Below are 26105 nucleotides of genomic sequence, written 5' to 3'. Positions count from 1 at the left end.
CAAAATAAACAAGATTGATTACAGATCTAAATTTAAAAGGTAACACTTTAAAACTAGTAGAAAACACAGAAGAATATCTTTATGATCTCAGAGAAGGATTCCCTAAAACCAAAAAGCACAAACATTAGAGTAGGAAAATGATTTGATTAGACTAGGTAAAAATGAAAGATACCTATTTAATAAAGGACAGAGCTAATAGGTGACAGCCTGGGAGAAGATTCTTGTGACCATAAACCCAAAACTCATTCAGGCTTCAGTATGGAAGGAGTGAGGTCAGAGGCACAGTCCAGTTTGGAGACTGTGGCAATAATATGGGAGATAAAGGATGATCTGGGCCCAAAATAAACAGTGTGGCTATGGGATGAAGGCTACAAGTCACTGAGGTCAATCCCTTCATTTTGCTGGTGAGGAAACGGAGATCCAAGACCTGTTAAAACAGTAGGAAAGCCAATACAACATCTGGGATCAGCCCATTAGGAGCAAAACCAGGTAAAAACCCAGGTGTCTTGAATCTACCCTGGTGAGAAGAGACTGAACTTCACTCATGCATTTCTCTAAACATTGATTGAGATCTACTCTGTGCCAGGTTCTGCGATAGGCACTGGGGATATAGAAAGGGAAATAACATGGTTTCAGTCTAAAGAGAGAAAAACATGTAAGTGTCATAAAAAATCCACACTGCAGTAGAGATGGGGACTAGGTACAGGAGATGTGTACAGTCTATTTGAAAAGGAGTGGAGCTGAATGATTAGGGGCCTGGACTTAAGAGCACTTCTGCTACTCTCCGTGTAACCTCAGGTAAGCCACTAGCCTGTTCTCCGCTGTGCATCCAGAGGGGACAGTGATTCCTATCTTACAGAGTTGTTGAGAGCGTTCAATCAGGAAGGCAGCATGGCCTATTCAGGACACTCTGGGTTTCATGATGGGGGTGTGGCAGCCTTGGGGGATAAGTCTTGGAAATGGTAGGCAGAGATCTTGCATTCCTTGCAAAATCGAGGCAACTCTGTGGTCAGCCGCAGAAGACAGCCATTTCCTGCTCCATAGGTGATTCTGTTCTTCTGTCATTGTCCCAGGCATCTTACACAAAGGGAATGGGGAGAACCAGTTTGTGTCTCAGCAGCCACCCGTCATCGGGAGCATCATGGGCAATGGGCGCCGGAGAAGCATCTCCTGCCCCAGCTGCAATGGCCTTGCCGATGGCAATAAACTCCTGGCCCCCGTGGCCCTCACGTGCGGCTCTGACGGAAGCCTCTACGTGGGAGATTTCAACTACATCCGGAGGATCTTCCCCTCTGGGAATGTCACCAACATCCTGGAGTTGAGGTATGTAAGGTGATGTCCTCCTCACACTTCCTAATACTGTCCCATTGCTATCCCGTGGCGCCCACCTAGCATTACCCACAACACCCAGAGGAGCCTCACCTGTCAGAGTTCATCTGAGACTTTTCACTTCCCGGCTCAGGGCTAAACTGTAAGCTGGGGGCTCTGGGGAAGCAGGTGCTGCTCTCCACCGGGCACTGAAAGGAAGACCAGCCACTCGTGGGGTAGGGGGGTATCTTTGATGCCCAGAAGATGTAGAAGGCTGCTAACAACCAGGAATTAGACTTTTTGGAAGGCCTTGAACTTCTTTCTGTTTCCTGGCACCAAACAGATTGAAATTAGTCTCATGAGACCTCTTATAAGGACAAAGATGGCAGAATGGACAAAGCCAGCGTTAGTAGGTTTGGCCCTGTTACTAAACACTCATCCGAGTTACAGCAGTCCTCTTCAGCTGTCTGATACTGAGATAAAGGCCCATGGGCTGAAATCTGGCAGTGCCTCTGTGCTCCTAGCATGCTGCAGGGCCAGCCGACTCCACCTTTTCTCTCTCCCCATCCCAACCGTGAGTGATGGAGCATAGCCATACTTAGAGCTCGGGGAAGGGCCTGGTGGGTTGCATTTTCTCTAGACTCCCTACATCGGGTCTTCTTAGAACCAGAGCACTGTCACAGGGTGGGTTCTAGGGTTACAGAGAAGCTGTGGTTAGAGACAGGGTTGCCCCACACTCCCTTTCAGGAGAAATTGCCCCAAGTTCCTCAAAATTGCTTTAGGGAGTAGGATCTGCCCATGTCCTGGGCAGGAGTTCGTGTGAACAGAACAGGCCTGTGAGCTGGAAAGCCTTCTTCCAAACTGGCCAGGGAAAAGGAAACTCACTTCTGTGAAGTCCCAACTATTTGCCCAGTATAACAGTCCTGCAAGATATTTACCACTGTTGCCCTTGACAAACAAGACCAAGGAGACTTGGGGAATTTAAAGAATCTGCCCAAGGTCCAGCTTCTAGAATGGCGGACCGAAGCCCAAAGTCCATCACACAGCTCTGCATGGCCAAAGAATTGTCACCTGACCTAAAGAGGGCCACTTTGCCTTTAATGCCTTGTTAAGTTATCCCCTGGAAGTAATTGCCTGCTGAGAATGTCTCTGCAGTGCCCATGTGAAGGAAGGGAAGGCTTGCTAGCTGACCACGGTCATGGCAGCCCTCAAGAGGAGAGGGTTCATAGTCACCCACACACACAGAGACAAATGAAGCAGGAGGTCTTTGGCCATGACAAGAATCAGAAGCCTGAATTCTGTGGACTCATAGGAAGTGGGATATCAGGCTTTTTGAGAACCACCAATGGAATATTCTCTGCCTTTCTTCTCTCTTTTATGAGTTTCACTGCCACAGACATCTGTCAGGGAACAAGGAACCCGTAAGCCTGTCTGCTCCAGTCAGCTGCTCACATTGTCTTTCCACCTCCTGTAGGGTAATGGGAAGAGCCACAGCCTAGGGGTCAGCCCACCTTGGCAGAGAAGCTGTCCAGCTGTGGGCAAGACATCTACCCACTCTGGGCCTCCATTTTCACATCTTCAAATAGATGTCCCATTTTCCCTGCCTCCCACCTTTGAGGGGAGATCGTGGAAGACAAATAAGTAGGGAAGGGAGGAGTAAATGAAATTTGGAAAGAAAAATACATGTATCAATATGTTGTCAATCTTGATGTATTTTCTTCCCGGCCTGTCCCCCTGTCCCCCGCCCCGCCCCCTGCCCTTCTAATTATGGTATGTCCAGTTCTGTATTCTGTCATGAGGAGGATCATGGTGGACTACGCAAGTTTTGAATACCCTCTGTAGGGCAGCCAACAAAGGCACACCATGTGCACTCTGTGCACACCAACAGAGGCACAGCAGTGAACATGTGTGTCTCAGGGAGCGTGTCTCTGTACAGGGTGCGTGTCTCTGTACAGGGTGGTGGTTGGGGGGGGGGGGTGGGAAGCCGCTGCTGCAGCCCCTGTCTTAGCTCTGGTGAGAGCAGCCACGTGTGTCAGGCTCATCCCCTTCCCCGAAGTCAGCAGTAGTGGTGCAGGTGAAGCCATGCCTCTTCTGTGATATGTAGCTGCTTGTAAGTGAGCTCACTGACAAGTAATATCCAATATAAAATAAATCAGTGTCATAGCTGCTAAGTCTTTATTTATTATAGTATTGTACAGTACCATTGCTGTCAAGTTCTCAGGCTGCTAATAATGCTTCTAACCCTGCTGCTAACACCTCATTCTTTCTTCTATTCCCTGCTCTCCTGTCTTCTGTCAGAAATAAAGATTTCAGACATAGGTAAGCCAACCAGTGGAGAATTTCCTGTCTCTCCTCTGCCTTGTTGCATGTTGTGTGGTAAGCTGCACGTGTCAAATTCAGATGGCTCACTAGCAAATGGATCCTGTGTGATTGGAACTGATTGGAGGTAATCAGTTACAATGAGAGGAAGTCATTAATAATGGTGGGGGTGGGAGGCAAGAGCCCGAACTCCTCTAATCTCTAGCAAAGTGTAGCAGTTACTTGGGTAATCTGTGGACATGACAGACTGAAATAATTGGGGAAACAATTTTAACCTTGGCATAGTAATTTGAACACCAGTCCGTTTATCCTTGGGGTAAATGAGGACAACCTCCTAACTGTGTTCAATGGCTTTCATGGTCACAATGGGACGTCTTGAGAACATCTCGATCAGGTGAAGAAGTTGGACAAAGACAGGTTTCAGATTTGCACTTCTGTGGGCATTGCAGGTGCCTTGGCTTTGGTGGCTAGGATGCTAGGTGACCCCACCAGAAAGTTTGCCAGCAAGGGAAGAGTGGGGAGGAATGTTTAGGCCATATGAACCACCCAGATAGGTGGTTCATCAAATAGGAGCTTTATCACAGAGTGGATTTGTCGTGTAGGTTCACAGTGAGGCTCAGCAGGCAGAAGGGAGCCACCTCATCAGAGACACCAAGAGAAACGTCTGCCCATCAGCACCACTGCCTTTGGGGCACTCTTCTGACTCCTGGGGAACAGTCACTTCAGAGTCCCCTGCCTCACACACATCTGGGTGACTTGAAGTAGCCGTGGGCAAATGGAGCTGGGGCAGCTACCCACAGGTGGCTCATACCAAAGTGGCGCGTGGGCTGGGTGCTGAGTGGGAATAAAAGAAAATCTTAGGCTGGCGGAAAGAGGCAGACCCCAAATCCAATAATGATCATATCCGTATCTATGTAATTAGATATGGTATTAATGTAACAATCGTATATATTATTTTAAGATAATAATAACATGGACAGAGCATTTAGCGTGAGGCAGAAAGAAGGTTCATGGATTTACATGGGCTACAGCAGTTCATCCCCAAAGCACCCTGTGAAGTAGGTGCTCATGGCACATCTAATCTACAGATGAGAAAATTGAAACCCGCCCCCTCCCCGCCCGCCCATTGTCTGACCTTGAAAAAAAAATCACCTCATCTTTCTGAGCTTTACTTTTTGACTTGAGGTCAACAAAATCTCTCTTGGAAGCCGTTTTAAGGGGTACAGAGGATACTTGTAAAGTATCTAGCATTGTGCCAGGCACAGAGGGGAGCTCCAGACATGGCTGCTATTATTATTGCTAGTATCATCATCATCATCATCATCATCATCATAATTATATGATGATGATGGTGTCAACTTTCCCAAAAAGGAATTCAGTCCTCTTACAACCAAAGATACATGTCTTAAAGTAAATTAAATAGAAGTTGGTAACAAAAGGAAAAAAGAGGAAACACATATGTGTGGTTGTATGTCAGATTAGACCCTGGACTTCCTGGCAGCCAGAGTAAACAGGGAAACATAACTCTTCTCATGGTTTGCATTCTCAGAAATGGGAAAATGTGCTCACTTCTCAGAGGGGAGAATACTTTTTCCTGACACGGAAATCTAAAAGAATTTTTAGTGAGCTTTGTATGGCTGATACTGAACTATACATCGATAGATACCTTCAGGTTCAGTTTTAGAGAAAACATAGAAGTACATTTCATACGAAGATCTTGGGTGAAAACCTAGCATTTCACGCTGAGACCTTCAGTGAGTGGCAGTAACTGCCTGGGTCGCGGCGGGGTTACAGGGGACCGAGCTGGGAAGAATTAGTAGGTCAGGGTTCTTGTCCAGCTTTGTTGTGCACTTGTGTGGCTTTGGGTTGGGCATCCCGCTTTTCTGGCTTCCAGTCTCGTCATCTGTGAACTGTGAGAGCTGTGGTTTTGGTGCCTGATGTTTAGTGATCTTTTGGTACATCCATGGCATGATTTCAAAGCCAGTTTCCTGCCCTCCCTCAATTCATCGTTTTCTCAGGTGCCAAAAACTATTTCTAAAGTAAAACCAAGTGGAAGGAAAAAAGGAACTTGTTTCTGCCTTCTCTAGTTTCTTAAAGAAAATCTGGAATGAAAACACCTAAGTCTGAGCTCTGATTTTAACTGGCACCTGGATATTGGTAAATCCCTTCCCCTCTCTAGGCCTTGGTGTCCCCATTCATAAATGTCAGAAGCGGATTAAAAATTCTAAAATTTTATCCTCTCTGTCCATGAGCATTTACTGTCTCAGCTGTTCCCAGGAATGGTAGCCTGCACACATGCTCCCCAGGGCAGCCTTGCATGCCTCTGGCTGTTCAGCCTCCATACCAGCCCACCGCACAGGGACCCCTAATCCTTTGGGCATCTTCTTCTGTGGACCCTTTCAGGGAACGAGGATCCTCATTTCCTCCTGGATCTCTTCCCCAGGGTGATAGAGGATGCTTGATGCCTTTTTCAGGGGCACATTTGAACTCAGGTCTTCATCAATCTCCACCAACGTATTAAGTTAACCCCAACAGAAAGCCCTAACTTCCCCCAGGAAGTAGGTTGGGCAGGACAATATTAAGTCTGACATACTTGGCTTTTCCATTATGCAGTAACATAAATACTCTGAAGGTTTCTCCAGGTGACCAGCTGCCATTTATTGGGCATTTTTATTTCTTTTTTAAAAATTTTATTTAATCTTTATTTTTGAAAGAGAGAGGGGGCAGAGGAACAAATAGAGAGGGAGACACAGAATCCAAAGTAGGCTCCAGGCTCCGAGCTGTCAGCACAGAGCCCGATGCGGGGCTCAAACTCACTGTGTGATCATGACCTGAGCCGAAGTCAGAGCTTAACCAACTGAGCCACCCGGGCGCCCCTGGGCATTTTTATTTCTTAATGGAACTGGCACTATGCTCAGAAATTTATATTCTTTATACAATTTTGTCCTCAGAGTAGCCCTTTAATGTAGTTGTGATTATCCCCATTTCTTAGATGAAGAAACTAAGGCTCAGAGTAATGAAGTGATTTGCCCAAGGTCACCTACTAAGTGGGTGGTAGAACCAGTATTTGAACCTCTGTCTTTGTGGCTCTCCCCCCTGGTTCTAAAAACCAGTAAATCAAGTTCTACCAGGGCCGCCACCAAATGTGGTCAGAGGATGCTAGTTACTCTGAGACAAAGGGAGAATTCTCACTAAGAAGCAGGGAATAGATTGCCTCTAGTCCCTGGACTCCCAGCTCCTATCAGGAAAGTCCCACACCATCCAGAAAGAGGACAGTGTGAGGCTTGATTTCAGTTCATGAATGTCCGGAATGGTACTCTTATAGCATCCAAGTGTGTACGTAGCTTCCAGAAGTGCCAAGCTCACGTTTGTGGAAGTAGAAAAGAATGTGGGTCCCACAGTGGACTCAGGAAACAGAGCTGTGACCCTTCTCTGTGCCCAACCTGGCTCAAGATACCAGGAATCAGAACCGACTCAGACATGGTCCCTGCTGCAGAGCTGATCCCGGGGCTTTCAGCTGTAGGCCACCTTCCGTGGTTTTGAGAGTATTCAAAGGCCTTGCTGCTCAAAGCAAGCAGACAGACCACACTGGTATCCTCTGAGAACTTATTAGAAACATATGCTCTCAGGCCACACCTCAGAACTGCTGAACTGGAGTCTGCATTTTAATACAATCTCCAGGTAATTCATCTGCATATTAAAATTTGAAGAGCATGCCTCTAAGGCCTCAGTTTCCAAATCTGGCTGTGCCTCAGAGTCGCCTGGAGAGATCTTAAAGGGACAGATGCCCAGGCTCTTCAGATATTGTGGATGAGGTTTTTCTTTCTTAGGCTTTCCTGGTGAATGTGCTGTGTAACCATGTTTGAGAACCATCACTGTAAGATCCATACCATTATTATTTCCCCTGTATGCTCCCAGCAAGATGGATAGCCATTCATTCACCGGCGCATAAATTTGTGGGCTTTTCTGGAGCACTTAGTCTGCACCAGCCCAGGGCCAAGCAGCAGGGACTCGAAACTGGTCCCTGCCCTTGAAGAGTTCGAGATGTCATTGAGGAGACAGACAACTAAGCAGAACAGTGTCTTAAGGTCCTACAGGTAGGAAAAGTATATTTGCTAAGGGTCTGGTGACACGACGAAGCAAGTGGCCAGTTCTCCAGGGGAGGTCTGGGGTCTGGGGGTGTGGGGATCCAGGAATGGCATTTCAGATGAAATGATGCTGGAACTGGATCTCAGGACTTGGACGTGATCAGATGCTCCCCAGTGAGTAAGGGCAATGGTGCTTCCTAGGCTTGGAGAGGCAGTGTAGGGAAATAGGAAGAACACAGCCTTTAGGTCAAGAAGATTGGAATCAGAAACCCATCCTGCCACCTAGCAGTCTCTAGCTCTGGTCAAGGCACTTCACCTCTGGTGGTCTTAGTTTTCTGAAATACTAAAAAAAAACAGCATCTGCCTTACATGGCAGTTGTGAGGAACGTCAGGCTGTGCGTGCAGAGCACAAGGATGGTGTCTGGGACGGAACACACACCCAGAGGTGGTAGCGGATGCCTTCGTACCAGTGACAGTCATCTCTCCAAGCTGTGTTCCGCCAAACGGTGGCCCTGCCCCCGATGGGGGCCCAGGTGCTGCTCCCTGTGCAGGTGGCATGAGGAAGGAGGGCGCTGAAGACTGTCCAAGTGCTCTTCCAACCAGAAAGGGCTGTTGAGATGTATAATTTCATTTGATCCTGATGACAAGCCTGTGAGCAACGCAGAGCAGGGACTTAATCATTTGACAGCCGAGAGACCTACAGTTTGAGCGATTTAGGGGACTTACTCCAGTGAGAACCCACATCTTCTAAATTCAAAGCTAGTGTTCTTTCCCCTACACTAACCCGACTGCCAGACCTCAAATATGTCCTTGAGCAGAGAAGATGGGCCACGGCTCTTACAGACTCCCTGGGACAATCCTGCTGGTGCCACCTTCTTCTGGAATTCACTGAGCTGAGAAACTGTACATGAGTGGCACTTCTCTGGGTCACTGCAGGAAGACATGAGCCAGAAACTCAGGGGGCTAATCTAAGTGGACAGGGCCCCCACCACATTCCCGCAGGGACACATTTTCTGCCAAGGTAGATAGCACCGGTTTATCATGAGTGATGCACAAAGAAATGAAATGATTCCCCGTCCCCCCACCCCTCCCCGCTCACCGCCCCACCTCGCAGCTGTCATCAGGGAAGCAAAGAGATCCGGGCTGCCCCACATTGCAGACTGGGATCTAAGGTCACTGCATTTTATTTAGCCAGAATCAGTGTCATCTGGGAAGATCAAATCTGTGCTGCATTAGAGGGTAAGTCACAAGGGACATTTCAACATAAACAGCACATCTATCCTGTTATCCATTTCCCTCAAAAGAGAAGGAAAAGAAACACCCAAGTAATTTGAGTGAAAATGGTATTTAAATAAACTCAAAATGGAGGTACCATCCATTTAAAGCAAGTGACAGCTATGCCCTAGAAGGCATCAAGTTGAACATTAGAAATACAAAAATGAATAAAATCCCATCTCTTCCCTGCAAGGACTGACTGTCAGATCTGGGAGACAGCCACATAAATTAATACCACGGCATTATGTGAAGTGTCCTGTAACCCAGTTATGAGCAGATATGAATCTCCACACACACGGGTTAGGGAAGGTTTTGCCAGAAAAGGTGCCACTGAGCTGATACCTGAAGAATGAGAAGGAGTTTAGCAGGCTGGAAAGGGAAGGGGACAGGACACTGCACAGAGTGGGAACAGCAGTTATAGGGAGGTGTGGAGGTGTGTGTGTGGGACCAGATGTCCCTTATGGACTGCAGGGCGTACCGGGGGATACGAGGCAGCTGCAGAGAGTGTTGCTAGGCTGGGGAGTCTGAAATCAGCCTATAAAACGTGGGGCGCCCTGGAAGAGAGGGCACTGGGGTGATGTGACAATGTCTGGGTTACAACAAGGAAGAATGGCCTGGAGAGGACCCAGGCTGCAGTCGGAGAGACCTGCCTTTTATTTGAAAAGGATGATGTGATGGGACAACCATGTTAGAGCTAGAGAGGAAGGACAGTTGGAGAAAATCACGTCACCTTAGGCTAATTCAGGGAGAGAAAACCAACAGGGAAATCTTAGGTCTGGGAACCTGGCCCTGTTAAGAAGCAGCCAGTCCCCAAGATAACACCCAAAGCAAGGGATGGTTATGATGACAGACAGTTGGGGCCAGATTAAAACCTTTAGGGACCTTGACACTGAAACGATTATGATGCCCCAGTCTTCATATGTAATTCAAAAAACACCAATCTGTGAAATAAAATTTTGTTTTTCCAAAGAACCCAAAACCTACATGCCCGATGAAACATAAAATAGCTTCCTTCTAGACTCTTCTGATTGTCTTACTTGCATCTTGAAGGATTGACAGCGCGCCTACTTTGCTGGTGCTATAGACACTGCTCAGTCTGCCCTCTGAATCCCCAGCACGGTTTACATCCCACCATCCAGTGGAAATAGCCCGTGCCGGGCCATCCAACCTGAACAGAGGGAGATTCCCTTGAATTGGAAGACATTCTGGAGACTTGGAAGGGGATACCAGTATTAAGATGCAGTTTGAGGCTGGCCATGCACAGGAACTGAAAATTCGTTTCCAGGATTCCAGCTCCAATTTGGCCTAGACCTGGAGTAACGAGGCCATGCACAGGAACTGAGAATTAGTTTCCAGGAGTTAAGATTCCAGCTCCAATGCAGCCTAGACCTGGAATAACAAGGCCATGCACAGGAACTGAGAATTAGTTTCCAGGAGTTAAGATTCCAGCTCCAAATTCGGCCTAGACCTGAAAGAAATTATAAAGCTGTACCATGTGATAGGAAAATTCAGGCTTAATAAGGAATACCTAGTCTGTCTTCCTCTCCAGCTGCAAAACCAGACATAATGACTAGGAATTAAAAGAACAGTCACAATTATTGAGTATCTGTCATGTGCCATGCACTACGCTAAATATCTTTCACATACGATTTTATATAATTTTCTCAGTATACCGACAGGGTGGCTGTTAATACCCCATTTTGCAGAGGAAGAAAACTTAAGGCCCAGAAGGCCAGGTAACTTGCCCAGGTTTCAGACCCTGGAAATGACAGAGCCAGACGTGAAACCCAGACCGATCTGCTTCCTAAGCTTGTGCCTCTTTGCTGCCATGTGCCGAGGGGTAGCACCTTGTCTCTGCAACCCTCCAGACAACCGTGGTCTGCCTTTGCTTTCCTCTGTTGGCACAGCCTTGTCATGATGACTGATTTGCAGATATGGAACTATCATCAGAGCTACTCTCTTGGTTTATTTATTTTCCCTTGGGTGTTGCTGCAAATTATAAACTAATCCTGCAATTCATTACATCTGACTGCAGAAGGAAGACTGCTGGGCCCCTGATAAGTATAATGTGAGGATAGACAGAAGACTATATTGCCACCAACTGGGAGTCAGATCTGGCCAGGGACTTAGCAGTCAGTCCCAAGGAGGCAGTAGGGCTGCTGTAAAAACTTGCAGGAGAAGATCTTGTGTTTTAAACTCTTGAGGTGTTTTTTTTCAAGTCAGGCCCTCTCTTCTTTCTGGCTTGGATTTACAAGCCACCTGTGGTAAGCCTCATTGATAATCCTTTTAAGAAAACATGTATTAAGTACCTAATATGGACATAGCTCTGGCTGGACATCACAGTCATCGGCAAGAGCTTTTTGTATTATTAGTTAGGTAAGAGGGATAGCTAAGCCAACCACTGGGGTCAGAAAAATTAGGGAACGATCACCCAAAAGAGGGACACCATCGCCATATGACTTTTTGCATGAAGTCTAGTTGTACATCTCTGGTTAGCTGATAGGAAGAAAGAAAGTACTCACCAGCTGGTGTGTCCTTATTTTCCAGTCACAGCCCAGCACACAAATACTACCTGACCACAGACCCCATGAGCGGGGCTGTTTTCCTCTCGGACACCAACAGCCGGAGGGTCTTTAAGATCAAGTCCGCCGTGGTGGTGAAGGACCTTGTCAAGAACTCCGAGGTGGTCGCAGGAACAGGTGACCAGTGCCTCCCTTTTGACGACACTCGCTGTGGGGATGGTGGCAAGGCCACCGAAGCCACACTGACCAACCCCAGGGGTGAGTAAGGCCTTGCTTTTTAAGTACAAGCAGTAATGTTGATTGAGGTCCTAATGGTTAACTTCCCAGGAGTTGTGAGTCTAATACCACAGTCAGGCTTAGAATTGGAAAAAATTGTAAATTCACACCCTTTGATAGCAAAATTCAGGTTTAATGCCCACTCCATTTTTCAAAAGAAATACATGTTTATCGTTGTGAAAACATTTTGGAAAATACCAAGATGTCTGTAGAGAAAAGTTAAAATTGTCATGATTCCGCCTGCCCAGAGATACTCCCAGGTAACATTTCCTGCCTTTCCTTCTAGTCTTTTTTCCACGTGTTTGCATGCATGTGTTTGTGTGCTCACCAAAAACAAAATGAGGCCACATTAAACAAACTGTTTTGGTAACCTACTTTTTTCCCCCTAGATGGTATATCACGAACATTTCCCCATGTTACCCATCTTCTTTGTACTCATTTTTATGGCTATATAGTATTCCATAGAATGGATGTCTCATCACTTATCAGCCCCCTACTGTTGGACATTTATGCTCTCTCTCACGTTACTGTTTTATAAGAACATTGCAGTGTATCATCTTTGTAGATGTTCACACGCTGTAAGACGGGTTAGCTGTAAGTTTCAATTTTGAGTCCTTCAAAAAGACCTCTTAATACGCACAATCACAATTTTTCACTCGTTCAGCAAGTATTTACTGAGTGTGCGGTATGCTGTGGTTGCATAGATAATTTTAATGTAGCAGAATAAATAAGACTTGAGCGTGAATCACTGATGTGGGAGAGAGGAAGAAGTGCTCCCTGGCAAGCCAGGAGACAGAACTGTGCAAGGGACTTAAATAAAAGCCGAGAGAGGCCCCTTGTGCCTAGAAGACAGGGAAGGCTTTTTGGAGGAGAAGCCATCATTGTCGACATTCATCAGCAAAGCATCCATTGTGTGCTGGCCATAAAGCTGGGTGACCTCTAGTGTCTAAGCCTCAGCATCCCCCTCAATAAAATTGGGGTAACAGTACCTTTGGTGTCCACCTCCTAGGTTTGTTCTGAGGGTCGTAATAAATATATTTCATATGCTATACCACAAAAATGTCCTATGTGATTGTATTAGCAAATGGTGCCAAGTTTCAGGCCTCTCCTAGACCCAGGTGTACCCCTAGTGAGTGAATTAATATCTGTGAAAAGTGGTTGGTAAAATGCAGCTGGTACATGCACTTTTAAGTCAAAGCATTATTGTCTAGTGAAATCAGGCAGTTCTGTATTCAAATTCAGACATTGCCACCTAATAGCTGTGTGAGTTTAGGTGAGTTGCTTAACCTCTCTGAGCCACATTTTCCTCACCTATGAAATAGAGATATACTGTACAGTTGCAGTACAGATTAAATATTATCAGGAATGAAAATGCTTGGTTCATTGGTTCCAGATACCTGATAAACGTTCTCATAGTGACTCCTATTATAGTTGTTGTATTACATTACCTTATGTTATCACACCACATCATATATTATATTATATAACCTCTATTAGATACCTGATTGGTCAGGTAGTAACTGTGGGGTAAGTATTGTGACATCCATGGTCCTAACTATGATGTCCTCCTAATTATGATTTCCTAACACTGAGCAAGTAGCCTGCAGCAGAAAGAACAGGCTTACACTTAGGGATCCTGCGTTATGATTCGGTCCTGCTGTTCCCTGCCCTCTGACCTCCTCCTTTGGGCCTCACTTTTCCCATTGGTAAATGAGCGGATTGGGCTAAATGACCCCCCCCCCCCCCGCCCCAACACCACGTGCAGTTGCAACATTCTATTCTCTTCAAATTAAAAGCTTTTTTTGAAAGTGTCTCCCCAGGTCTTTCTCAGTTGCTTCACACACATATGTGTTCTCCACCCGCCCTCCTCCCACCCCCGCACACACAGACACACGCATGCATGCACACAGATGTAGTAGCAGTGAAATTGCCCAAAAGCCTGTAATTAACCCAGATAGAAATGACAAGGGTGCCACAATATGCAGACACTTCGCAGCAGGGAGGAGAAAAGATGTCCATCTATTTAGCACAACAAAAGGAGAAAAACTGAAGTAATTAATCAGGGGGCAGGTCGCTTCTATTAGCCTGTGCAGCCAACTTTGTAAACAAGAATGCTGATTGTTCGTGGAGCACTCATCAGTCCTAGCAGATGGAAGAGAAAGACAGAGCATAGCCAGGCAGACAAGCAAACTCCTGTCCTGCTACTTAAAGAATGTAATTAATTTACATTCTAGGCAGGGAGGAGGAAAGGCTTGCTTCCCTGCCTGAAGGCTCCCTTGTCCTCTGTGTGAAATCGCTCCCCAGCCCTGAGCAGCCTTAAGGAGGGGGTGGAAAGAACACCACTCCAGGGGTCTTCATCACTCAGAGCCCTTTGGGTGTCTGAAATCGCCCCAGTCACAGACACGCAGACCCCGAGCAAAGGGTCTTCACAAAGTGCTGGTCGAATTCTCATAATTATAGTTGCTAATAATTATTGAGGGCTAACTGTTACACATCAGATGTTATTATCCCCATTCTGTGGATGAGGAAGCTGGACTTAGTGAAATGCCATGGCCAAGGTTATACAACTGGAAAGCTTTCTCTGGCAAGCGTCTCTACCTCTGTGAACCTTTCTCCAACCCCTTCTTTCATTTCATTGCCCAGAGAAGACTGAGCAGAGCAAAACTGACCAGAATCGCCTTTCCTTCATCATGTCTCTCCCTGGGGCACTCCACCTGGTGCTGGCTCATCCCCAACCTCCCCATCTGGACCATGTGCTCCTGGGGGTCATGTGTCGCCCCCTAGCACCCCTGAGCAGTTCTCAGTTTGGTAGGGCTATTTCTAAACTTGGGATGCTGCACCCAGGGTGGAAATCAATCTCACCCACAATAAAACGTATCAGTCTCGGCCACGCCCAGAATGAGTATTTCCAGGAGTGAGGCCAAGCAGGGATGTGTTGGGGTGGGGGGGGGGGGGGTGGAGAATAAACACTTCAGAATGATTCTGATACACATCACTGGTTAAGAAGTACTGATTTACTAGCATGGTTCTGAAACTTTGTTTCATATCATGATCACCCAAGGTGCTTGTCAAAAATACAGATAAATATTCAGGCTCCACTTGAGATGTTCTGAACCAACTACCTGTGGGATACATGATAGAAGGCTTCCAGATGATTCACAAACACAGCCGGGAGTGAGAAGTACAAATTTAGAACAATCCCTTTATTTAAGAGCTGAGAATCCAAACGCAGAGATATCCAGTGACTTGCCCAAGGCCACACACAGCTGGTCATGGAGAAAGTGAATGGTGAATTCAGACTGCTCTCTTCCACGTGCCTTTTTTAAACATTTATTTCACCCATATTCTCTACACAAACCCAAAGGATTCATGTTTAGGCTGTATACATCTATAATTACCAATGACCATAAACATAGAAAAACATGGAGGATGATTCTCTTGGAAGAAAAGAAAAATTGTTACCAAAATGGGAATGGATTTAATTGCGAGAATTACAAGGCTTCAGAAGTTAGGTTAACTTAACTCACAGCTTTGACACTGAAAAGGGTTCTCCTTACTGCTACGTCCAGTGCTTGACAAACCCCCAGAAGTAGGAGTCCAGTTTTGGTGACTACCTAAGCTGATAGGTAAAAATCTCAGCAGTAAGGTGGAGGGACCAGAGCCCTGGAGACTCGGGTTCTAATCCCTGCTTTGAATAAGTCACCCTAAGCCTCTGGGCATCTGTCTTCCGGCCTTTAGATGGGGAATGAATCCTGTGGGGAGGATGCAATCAAATCACAGAGGGGAGGTTCTTAATCAGCCCACAAGGCTCCATCTGCACGTAGGTTGTTACCACCTCTAACGCTGGTTTTGGCTTCTCTTTCCCAGGCATCACGGTGGACAAGTCTGGGCTGATTTACTTTGTGGATGGCACCATGATCAGACGCATTGATCAGAATGGGGTCATCTCCACCCTGCTGGGCTCCAATGATCTTACCTCAGCCCGGCCCCTCAGCTGTGACTCCGTCATGGATATTTCTCAGGTAAGGGGAGAACTCTGCCTGCTAGAGCCCTGGGACTGCACGCTCATCCTCTCACCAGTACCCAGCTCTCCCACTGGCCCCCCATCTTTATGCTGCACTAGCCTTTGAAGAGCACATTCTTGGGGCTGGGCCTGGGGAAGCACTAAGGACGCAAAGATGAGTAGGGCGAAGCTTGGTGCTCTGGGAGTTCACCAGAGGGATGACAGGTGGTCGTCAGAGGGATCCCTGTGGACAGTGAAGAAATCTGCCCAAGGAAGCTTCAAAGGCAGCAGAGAGTCAAATGCTGTGAATTTAAATCCATAGCTGCCTGTGAGTCCCCTCTTTGGAAACACAGGTACTTGTACATTGTCTTTTCTCTTTCTCTACTGTAAATGACATGAGGACAGGAATTCTGTTCATCTTTTCCCCTGCTCTAACCAGAGTACCTTGTATACAGTAGGAGTACAACCAGTATTTGGTGGTTAATTAATTGATTGGCTGATTGACTCCAAGCTTTGCCGCTCACTAACTGAGTGACTTTGGACAAATTCCTGAAGTCCTTTGAACCTCTTTTATTTTTATATTTTAAAAATGGAAATAGCTGACTTCAGCCTGGCAGGATTGCTTCGAGAAAATACGAACAGTGCATACTAGGCTCCTGGCACCTCTTGGCACTTGAAAGGTGGTCAATCAACAGAAGTTCTGGTGCCCACGTCCACAAAGGAAGTGCAATTTGTGCCAGGTTTTGAAGGTTTAATAGGGGTTTCTGGGTGGCCAGGAAGAATGGAGACATTTCACCAAAGGGAACGGCATGTGCAAAGGTACAAAGATGTTCATGGGCCCGGTATATTCAAGGACCACTGGAAGATTGAATGCTTGAGCATAAGGTTCTTGGAATGAAGAAGCAGGAGTTGAAACTGGAGTGTTATTTGGGGCCAGTTAGGGAACGACCTTCCCATGCCGTGCCAAACAGTTTGGACCTTAGCAGTGAACACCAGTAATCCAGTGCAGACCCAGTGACTGGCAGTTCAGCATGTCCTTAGTTTGTCCTGCAACGTCTTGGCAAGGAAAGTGTCCTTTATTGCTAGATCTTTCGGCAGGGCCTGGCCAGAGCTGCCAGCATTAGCAAAACCCAGGAAAAAGGAAGGCACGAGTTACATTAAATTGTAGAGTGGGGACAGCAATAACCACACTTAGCTTTTTAAACCCCCTTGTAGGGCAGGCTGCACACAGGCCCTTTTCCACTGACTATTCACCTGCTCCCTGTACTCAGGGTGCAACAGAAGCCAGGAGGCCCCCCTGTTAGTGACATGTGTTGTGGAGCGCTGTCCCCAGAGCCCCAAGGCTGGTGCTGGCGGTCCCAACACCCGCGTCACATCCCTTTCGGTTGCTGGCGTGGTTTTCCTCTGCACTGGCTAATGTGATTGTTCCGCTCCAGAATGGAATCTGTTCTCTGCCACTCGTCTTTCCAATTTGGCAGGCTTCCCCTTGCTGGCTCGAGAATTCCCCTCTCCAGTCTGTGAGCAAGCTTGAATTACCCGTCAGGAAGCTGCTACGGCCTGAGGATGTGCACGCGAGTATTTTCAATTCTCAAAACGGGCCCCGTACCAGCCAGCACAGGGCACTGAAAATTTTCAATCCACACGTTGGAAAGTTGTTTTACTTTAGTGAGAGGTGCTACCAAGCAGCCAAATCAAAAGCTCAGAGGACAACCGGCGTGTAGTGGAACGGGGAAAAAACCCACACTTAGCTTCAGAAATCCTGGGCTGAAATCCCTTTGCCCCTGGTCCTCGCTACCCTCATCTGAATCTAAGCATGGAATTTTTTTTTTTTTACCAAACTCTCCAGCCACGGCTTATATTTTTATATACACATATGGGCGGGGGTGCTGGCTTTCATTCTGAGAGCTTCCTCTGTACAAACACTCAGAGCTGTTTTACTGCCCCGTGGGGAGCAGGGAGTAAGCCAGAGAGCTAAGAACACAGCTCAGAGGCAAGAGTGCAAAGCAGGGAACCAAGGAACTTGGCCAGCTCCCCTGGGTGGAAATAAGCCCAGGCCCAAGGAGAAACTAGAGGGAGGAATGGAGAAGAGAAGAAACAGAAGATGTTGCCGCCAATCAAAAGAGGGGATTAGTTCCTAGCTCAGCAGGCTACAGGGTGTGACCATATGTAGGGTCCAAAATGACTTCTGAAGAACTTCTTATGTGCCAGGCACTGTTAGAAAGGAGAATACAGAGATGAGTAGGACTTCCTTTTTCTTACCTAGCTGTCACAATATTCCCTAGAGGTGATATTATCTACCCCATTTTACAGATAAGAGAACTGAGGCTCAGGGCGGTGGAGGGGGAGGCGGGGGGCGGGGAATTGCAGTTATAAATGCAGAGCCCTGTGCTTGTTTCCATCAGGGACATGGAAATGAATTTTTTAATGAAACCCTGTACATAAATTGCCTAGCACAGTGCCTGGCAGCTAGTAATAGGCTGTAAATATTCATTCCCTTTATAATTTACAAAGCAATTCCTTGTATATTGTCTTGATACTCACAATTACTCTATGTAATATTTATTACCTCCATTTACATATGAGGAAAGAAGTTCAAAGTGTTTAAGTAACGCACACCTGTAGTAATTGTAGAACTGAGATAAGAGGTGAGGTGTGCTGGCCCCAAATCCCTCGCTCTCTCCGTGCCGTTGACCAGTCATGTAGTCATTCATTCATCTGGCAATCCTGTTTTTGAGAACAAATAAGTCTGCAATAAGGCAGTCATCTCAGAGTGCTTTGATAAAGGCACAGACTGTTCTGGGGGACCGAGGAGAGGGGGCTCTATCCCTTCTCAGGACCACAGAATATGGGAGCTGGAGGGACCACAGCAATTCTAAAGTCTTGTTCTCCATTTTAGCAATGGGACATTAAGCCTGAGCACCCCTGTCACTAACAGGAGGGAAATCAGAGAAGCTTGTGTATTTGGTCTGCTCCAGAACTAACACACAGGCTCTGTGACAGAGCCAGGACTGACTCTCAGAGCCCTGTTCCTTCTTTTCCAGGTGCTCTGTGCACAGGGCAGGAAGGAGAGAGCAGAAAAGCGCTTGCTCTTCCTTCCTTCCTTCCTTCCTTCCCCTCTTTCCTCTCCCCCTTCCCCTCCTCACCCATCCATCAGGGAGCCATCTTTTCATCATAATGACTGGCAGAAAGGTCTGAGCAAGCAGGTCCCCAAGGTGCCAGAGGACCAGAAGGCATAAAATATTTAGCAGCCAGTGTTGACAAGAAATGGGTTTTAGGAAATTGAAAACTCCCCTGTCACATTACAGTAAACTGTTCTGATGCAGCCAAGGGCTGCCGTGACGCTATGCTCCAGAGAGTACTGGGAAGTGTGAAGGCAGCAGCTCTGGCCAGTGGCTCTGGCCTGCCTCAGGCTCCCTGGCTCTGTGCGGGCAGAGGGGCCCAGGCTGGGAGTGAGGAAGCAGGGCCCGAGGGTGGTCCTGAGCAGAAGGGTCAGACGGAGGTGGCCACATCTCATAGGTATATAATTTACTGGGGTTTCTTTCTGCGTTAGTAAACTACCACATGGACATTGTAGAAAATGTAAAAAGTTAAAAATTACAAAGAAGAAAGTTAAAATTACCCCTAATCCAAGTACCGTTAACATTTTGGTTTTTCTTCTCCCCTCTATCTATAATCTAATTTATTGTTACATTTTCCCCCAATTGGGATCACACTGTGCTTACAATTCTGTAGCCTATTCTTTTCAATTAATTCATAGCAAACATTTTCCAATGTCATTAAATATGCATGTATAACATCACTTTTAAGAGCTACGTGGAGTATTCTAACTCATGGGCGAACTAAATACCATCGTTGATTTAGTGAATTCCCTCTTGTTGGGCACTTGAGTCGGTTGCAGTTTTTCGCCATCATTAAACATTGCCGTGGTGTGCACCATTGTTCACAAGGTGCAAGAGCAAATTCCTGGGAGAGAAATTTCTTACCTAAAGTAACATGCGCATTTAAGTAAGCCCCACGTTGGACGGAGCGTCGAGGGTTTGTAGGGGGCTCAGGAACCAAAGGTGGTGAGTTCCTAGGAGTGCGGTAGACAACTGGGATGGAGGAGACGCTTCCAGCCCATGTGCAGTGTGTCTGGATGACCTCTTGGGGACACAGCTGGCCAGTGGCTTCCCGTAGTGCCAGCACCTACCTCCCGGTGTGCTGTATCCCACAATCCAACCTCCTCCTCCTCCACCAGCACAGCATTCTTCACCTCAGACCCTGCCAACTGCATCCCATGCATGCCTACCTGCAAGCTCACCATTGTCCCTGCCAGCTTCCCAGCCTGGCTCAGAGGAGGCTCGGGCTGGGCCCCAGGACCTCTGAACCCCTCATTCCCATCGCCACCTTCATTAATGTCTTCTGGGAGGACCTGTTCTCTGGGGTGCTAGAAACCATTTTCTTTTTTTTTTTTTAACTTTATTTGTTTCTTTGCTTTTTTAAGATTTAAATCCACATTAGTTAATGTAGAATAATAATGTTTCAGGAATAGAATTTAGTGATTTATCACTTAACATGTAACACCCAGTGCTCATCCCAACAAGTGCCCTCCTCAATGCCCATCACCCATTTAGCCCATCCCCCCAACACCCTACCAGCAACCCTCAGTTTGTTTTCTATAAGAGCACATAAAAGGCTCTTACAGTTTGTCTCCCTCTCTGTTTTTACCTTTTTTTTGTTTCCCTTCCCCTATGTTCATCTGTTTTGTTTCTTAAATCCACATGCGAGTGAAGTCATACGCTATTTGTCTGTCTTTGACTCACTTATTTCACTTAGCATAATACCCTCTAGTTCCATCCACGTTGTTGCAAATGGCAAGATTTCATTCTTTTTTGGTCGCCAAGTAATAGTCCATTGAATATATATACCACATCTTCTTTATCCATTTGTCAGTCAATGCACATCTGGGCTCTTTCTATACTTTGGCTATTGTCGATAGTGCTCCTATAAACACTGGAGTGCATGTGCCCCTTCGAATCGGCATTTTTGTATCCTTTGGGTAAATACCTGTTAGTGCAATTGCTGGGTAGGGTAGTTCTGTTTTTAATTTTTTGAGGAGCCTCTATACTGTTTTCCAGAGTGTCTGCACCAGTTTGCATTCCCGCCAACAGTGCTAAAGAGATCCTTTTTCTCCACATCCTCGCCAACATCTGTTGTTGCCCGAATTGTTAATTTGAGCCATTCTGACAGGTGTGAGGTGGTATCTCCTGCTTCAGCCTCCAGACTCTATCTGCCTTCTTCTCCCACCTCCATAACATTAGCTGTCATTATTTGAGCACTTACGATAGGTTAAGCACTCTGTGGTATCGTCAGTCCTGTTTTACGGATAATGAATATTGAGGCTCAGAGAGGCAAAGTAATTTGCCAAAGGTCATAATGGTGGGGCTAGGATCTGAACCTAGACCTGTCCGGCTCCCAAGTCTATCTCTTGTTTACTTTTTATGTTTCTTTTTTTTTTTTTCCTTTTTATTCCCTTCTTCATATTTTGGGAGTCTAATGGAGACCATCAGGTGTCTTGGGGGCAGCTTTTGCATGGTTTCACTCAGATCAGGGGGGTTGACCTCCATTGTTGATGACAAGCCACTGTGAGATCAGGCAGGACTGCGTGTGAAGGCACTTGGGACATTATTACAAGCTATATGGGCTGTGGGACGATAAGTGGTGAACACCTTGCCGGGCGTCTGAGTATCGGTGTCTCCATTGTCAGGTCCGCCTGGAGTGGCCCACAGACTTAGCTATCAACCCGATGGACAACTCTCTCTACGTCCTTGACAACAATGTGGTCCTGCAAATCTCTGAAAACCACCAGGTGCGCATTGTCGCTGGGAGACCCATGCACTGCCAGGTCCCCGGCATCGACCACTTCCTGCTGAGCAAGGTGGCCATCCACGCAACCCTGGAGTCTGCCACGGCCTTGGCCGTCTCACACAATGGGGTCCTGTACATTGCTGAGACCGATGAGAAGAAGACCAACCGCATCAGGCAGGTCACCACTAGCGGAGAGATCTCGCTGGTTGCTGGAGCCCCCAGTGGCTGTGATTGTAAAAATGATGCCAACTGTGACTGTTTCTCTGGAGATGATGGCTACGCCAAGGATGCAAAGCTGAATACCCCATCTTCCTTGGCTGTGTGTGCCGACGGGGAACTTTATGTGGCTGACCTGGGGAATATCCGAATTCGGTTTATCAGGAAGAACAAGCCTTTCCTCAACACCCAGAACATGTATGAGCTGTCCTCACCAATCGACCAGGAGCTCTACCTGTTTGATACCAGTGGAAAGCATCTGTACACGCAGAGTCTGCCCACAGGAGATTACCTGTACAACTTCACCTACACTGGGGATGGCGATGTCACACTCATCACAGACAACAACGGCAACATGGTGAACGTCCGCCGGGACTCCACCGGGATGCCCCTCTGGCTGGTGGTCCCAGATGGCCAGGTGTACTGGGTGACCATGGGCACCAACAGTGCACTCAAGAGTGTGACCACGCAAGGACATGAGTTGGCCATGATGACATACCATGGCAACTCTGGCCTTCTGGCAACCAAAAGCAATGAAAATGGATGGACAACATTTTACGAGTAAGTATCACAACAAGGCCACTTGATGATCTTGTTTCATGAGATGTATTGTACGATTAGAGGTGAGTCGATGGAATGAAAGTTTTTGGATATATTTTGTTTTCGCTCAGAATTTGGGATGCAAACCATTATTGCCTACAATATGTTCTGCGTGTTCATATTCCAGACGATTGCTCCTAGAAAGCAACACGATGTAGTGGAAAAGGCATGAACTTTGACATTAGAAGAGTTGGGCTTGCATCCCTCTAGGCCTCAGTTGCCACATCTGTACAATGGAAATACCTGCCCAGCATAGCACAGGGAAGTAATGTAGATAAAAACCACAGAGCGCTAGCGTCTTCATATGATTCCTGTCCAGAAATAATGGCAATGGGAGAAAGAACGGTTCCATGTAGATGAATTTTCCACGTAATCAAAGCTCACATCGTCAAGTTTCAAAAAAATATTTGTTTTCATTTTAACCATTTGGGGTGGAACTTAACAAATGCTTTCCATGCCTCCCTCCTCAAACCCGTTATACGAACATAATGAAACCTTTCTCTTTATGAGTCGAGATCCTTAATAAAGAACAGCCACAATTGCATATTATGTAGAAAGTGAGGCCAGAACCCTTTGCCCCTGCCCAAAGTGACTGTAAACTGTTCTTTGATCTGCTCCTGTGTCTCTTGGTATAATTTTACTGCTTCCCCCCTCAGAGTGGCGCTATTGCATCACTATATGTTATGGTCATGCCATCCACCCCCAGGGGCTCACTTCCTTCCCCTCCTCCAGGGTAGCACTTCTTAAGTGGTGTAGCCAGAAAACCAGAAGTTCGGCTTATTCCAATCCTAGTCAAATCAAATACATATGTATCTGAGGTCTTCCTCTTTGAGCTATTTTAATGAATGGATTTTGTACCTTCTCGTTTTGCTACAAGGCTGAGATCTTGGGGGCGGAGGGGGGCAGGGGTTGGTGGCCGGAAGCTTTAAAAAATCTAAGTAGCACCAGATATGGGCTAGGAACCACATTATTGCATTTAATCCTCACAACAGCTCTGGAAAATGAACAATAGTATCCGTTTTATAGAAATAGAAACTAAAGCTCAGAGAGGCTCTCTGTTAGACAGTGAGAATGTGGCAGAACTGGGGTCTGTCTGATGCCAGAGCTCCTGTGCTTTAAGCCCTGCCCTGCTGTCCCCTGCTGAGTTTGTTAATCCCAAATGAACTTAAATCCTTGAACTGTAAATTTTTTCTCAAGCTTGTTCAAGCATCAGTTTCTCACAGTCCTGGAATCCAGAGGAAAAGGATTTGTAATAGATTTTTCAGTACAATTTGCACCCAAAAAAATGTCACAGCAATTTGTACAAAGTTCACTGGCTAAATTCCTGTCTCCAAACCCGGGCCTTGTTAATTACAAAGAAAGACAAAGATCCAGGAAAACAGCAATTATCTTGATTAACTCATTGAAAGGGAAATACACTAAATAATTCAATTTCCCTCCATTGCCCAATGGAAATCTCTTCTACATTATTTAGCCAACACAGGGGTTTCTTTGTCAGAGCAAAGGGGAGCACTCAGTTCCCAAGGTCACTCTTTCAGATCCCAAACTGAATGTTTACACATCACTGCAACCATTAATCTCCACCAACCCTGAAATCTAAAACCTTTTCCTACACCTCCACCAGAAAGGATCCCATTCCCTGCTCCCTGTCTCCCTTGATGGAATATATAGCCACAGTTGTTTTATGAAGAAGAAAAAGGTAGGATAATCACTTTTTGTAAAGTGGCATTTGGAATTCCCAAGAATCCCCTGTGAATTGAAGATAAAAGCCCTAAAATTAAGAGAGAAACTTATCTTGACACCCCCACTGTGTGCCAGGATCTTTTCAACTTCATATTCCCAGCAACCTCAGACCAGAGAAATTAATCATCCGCCATTTTGTTACCAATGAACAAATTGAGGGATTAGGAACACAGAGAGATTAGGGAGCAGTCTAAAATTACACAGGGAGTACATTGCAGAGCCAGAACACAAATCCATGTCCTTTCATCCACCCCGACTGGGTTCACCTAAGTTCTTTGTGACTTATCTGTATGGTAGGGATAAAAATAGTACTATTTCATGGGATAGTCTGAGGTTCAAAATTTCAATGAGATAAAATATGGAAAAGTCAGTGTCTTACTCACCGTAAGGAATCAACTGAGAACTGCTGCTGCTGTCACCACCACTACCATCATCATCATCGATGACGTCACTTCAAGCAATACAAGTGGATGTACCAGTAATTGCAGAAATATTATTCAGGCATGAAAGGTATTACCGGGGAACAGCTGCAAGGAAACTAGTCAAGGGAGCAAACAAAAGTTGTGACGAAAGTAGGTGGGAATTAAAGTTCATAGCAGGGGAGCAGAATCAAGGGTGGAGTCTGAGAGATCAGGGCAGAACTAGGAAGGGGTCAGGTCCATAAGAATATCCAAAATGGGCTGAAAAAAGGCGTGCAGAGTGGGTCATGAAAAAATGGTTCAGCTCAGACTGTGAGCAAAGCAAAGGTCCCAGATACCGGTTTTCACTGAATATTAGCCCTGTGACTCAGGGGCTGGCTGACTGGTTTCCAGACCTAGGTTTCAACCAGACAGAAATCATGCCTCCCTTACCCCATTTCAGGGTCATTATGGGGATCAAAAAAACTAGACAAACACTAAAGGTAAAAAATGCTTGTAAACCGTGAAGCTCTCAAGAAGTAAAGATGCAGTATTATCATTATTGTGGTGTTTCTTAACACACATTTTGACAGATTTTGCCAATGCACCATTGCTCTAGTGAATTTTCTGCTTTTAGCTCCGTGAGGCAGTTTAGTGGATTCCAACCCAAATGCTCTAATATTTTTTTTAAAAATCAGCCCAGGCCTGCCTGTAGCACAGGCTATTACTGAAACAAGTTTTAAGTTGGCTTTATTGATCCTTTCAACAGATTAAATAATGCATCTATCATAAACACAACACACTTCAGAGCAAGTCTACTTAGGAGTTCACAGTTCTGGGGAATGAAGGTTACTTTCCTCTCGTCAACCTACAGGTCTGCTGGCAGAAAACCTCAAAGAACTCTGTAATGCAATCCTCATCTCCAATGTGTGGTATCATTAATTTCAGACTTGGGCTCCTGGCCAGATGGCATTCAGTGGCTAAGAAAATGGCCTCATGAGCACGAGGCAGGTTCCAAAATTCGCTTGCTGGGTGGGTATGACCAGCCAGCTTTCCTAAGTTTAACAGGGGTAAGTGGCTCTGGTATCCCATGGTGCCCTGTGACAGCTTCTGTCATAGTTATGCTCACACTAAATACTAATTTGTCTCTGTATCAGGCTTAGGGCTTGCCACCTAGTAGGTGCTCAGTAAATATTTTATGAATGAAATGTAAATACAGGAAAGGGAAATAAAGAAGGGAGGAAAAATAGGCTGTAGCGATAAGAGTATCAAATCCCAGCTCCAGCATTATCTGTGTGCCCAGCAGGACATAGAATTCAAGTGGTTCAAGTAATGACACTTGGCTTAAGGGTTTCACTGGAGGATGTAAGAGCTAGAAAGTACATCATTCCCAAACTTAACAGTAGGAATAAGCCAGGCAAATGGCAAATTCATGAGTTTTTCTTAAACTTCTCTAAGCTCACAGGGCAACCACCTAACCAAATCCAGGGAGAGAGACTCCTGAAGAGAC

The 26105-nt window shown here is 46.2% G+C and overlaps 1 protein-coding gene across 5 annotated transcripts in view; it reads left to right on the top strand.

The window, feature by feature from the left end:
* TENM4 (teneurin transmembrane protein 4) overlaps positions 1-26105 on the top strand; it is a 2866770-nt gene that overhangs the window by 2805862 nt on the left and 34803 nt on the right. For 4 of the 5 annotated variants that reach the window (XM_053202558.1, XM_053202562.1, XM_053202561.1 and 1 more), the window contains 5 exons: positions 1074-1323; positions 3607-3627; positions 11538-11770; positions 15656-15810; positions 21538-22415. In XM_053202558.1, the coding sequence (XP_053058533.1) occupies positions 1074-1323; positions 3607-3627; positions 11538-11770; positions 15656-15810; positions 21538-22415 (1537 nt within the window). The remainder of the gene's footprint in view (positions 1-1073; positions 1324-3606; positions 3628-11537; positions 11771-15655; positions 15811-21537; positions 22416-26105) is intronic. The other variant, XM_053202559.1, reaches the window with a different exon arrangement.

This window comes from Acinonyx jubatus, chromosome D1 (assembly GCF_027475565.1).
Source record: "Acinonyx jubatus isolate Ajub_Pintada_27869175 chromosome D1, VMU_Ajub_asm_v1.0, whole genome shotgun sequence".
NCBI lineage: Eukaryota > Metazoa > Chordata > Mammalia > Carnivora > Felidae > Acinonyx > Acinonyx jubatus.
Note: the sequence above shows the minus strand (reverse complement) of the source record. Positions and strands in the feature narration are given on the sequence as shown.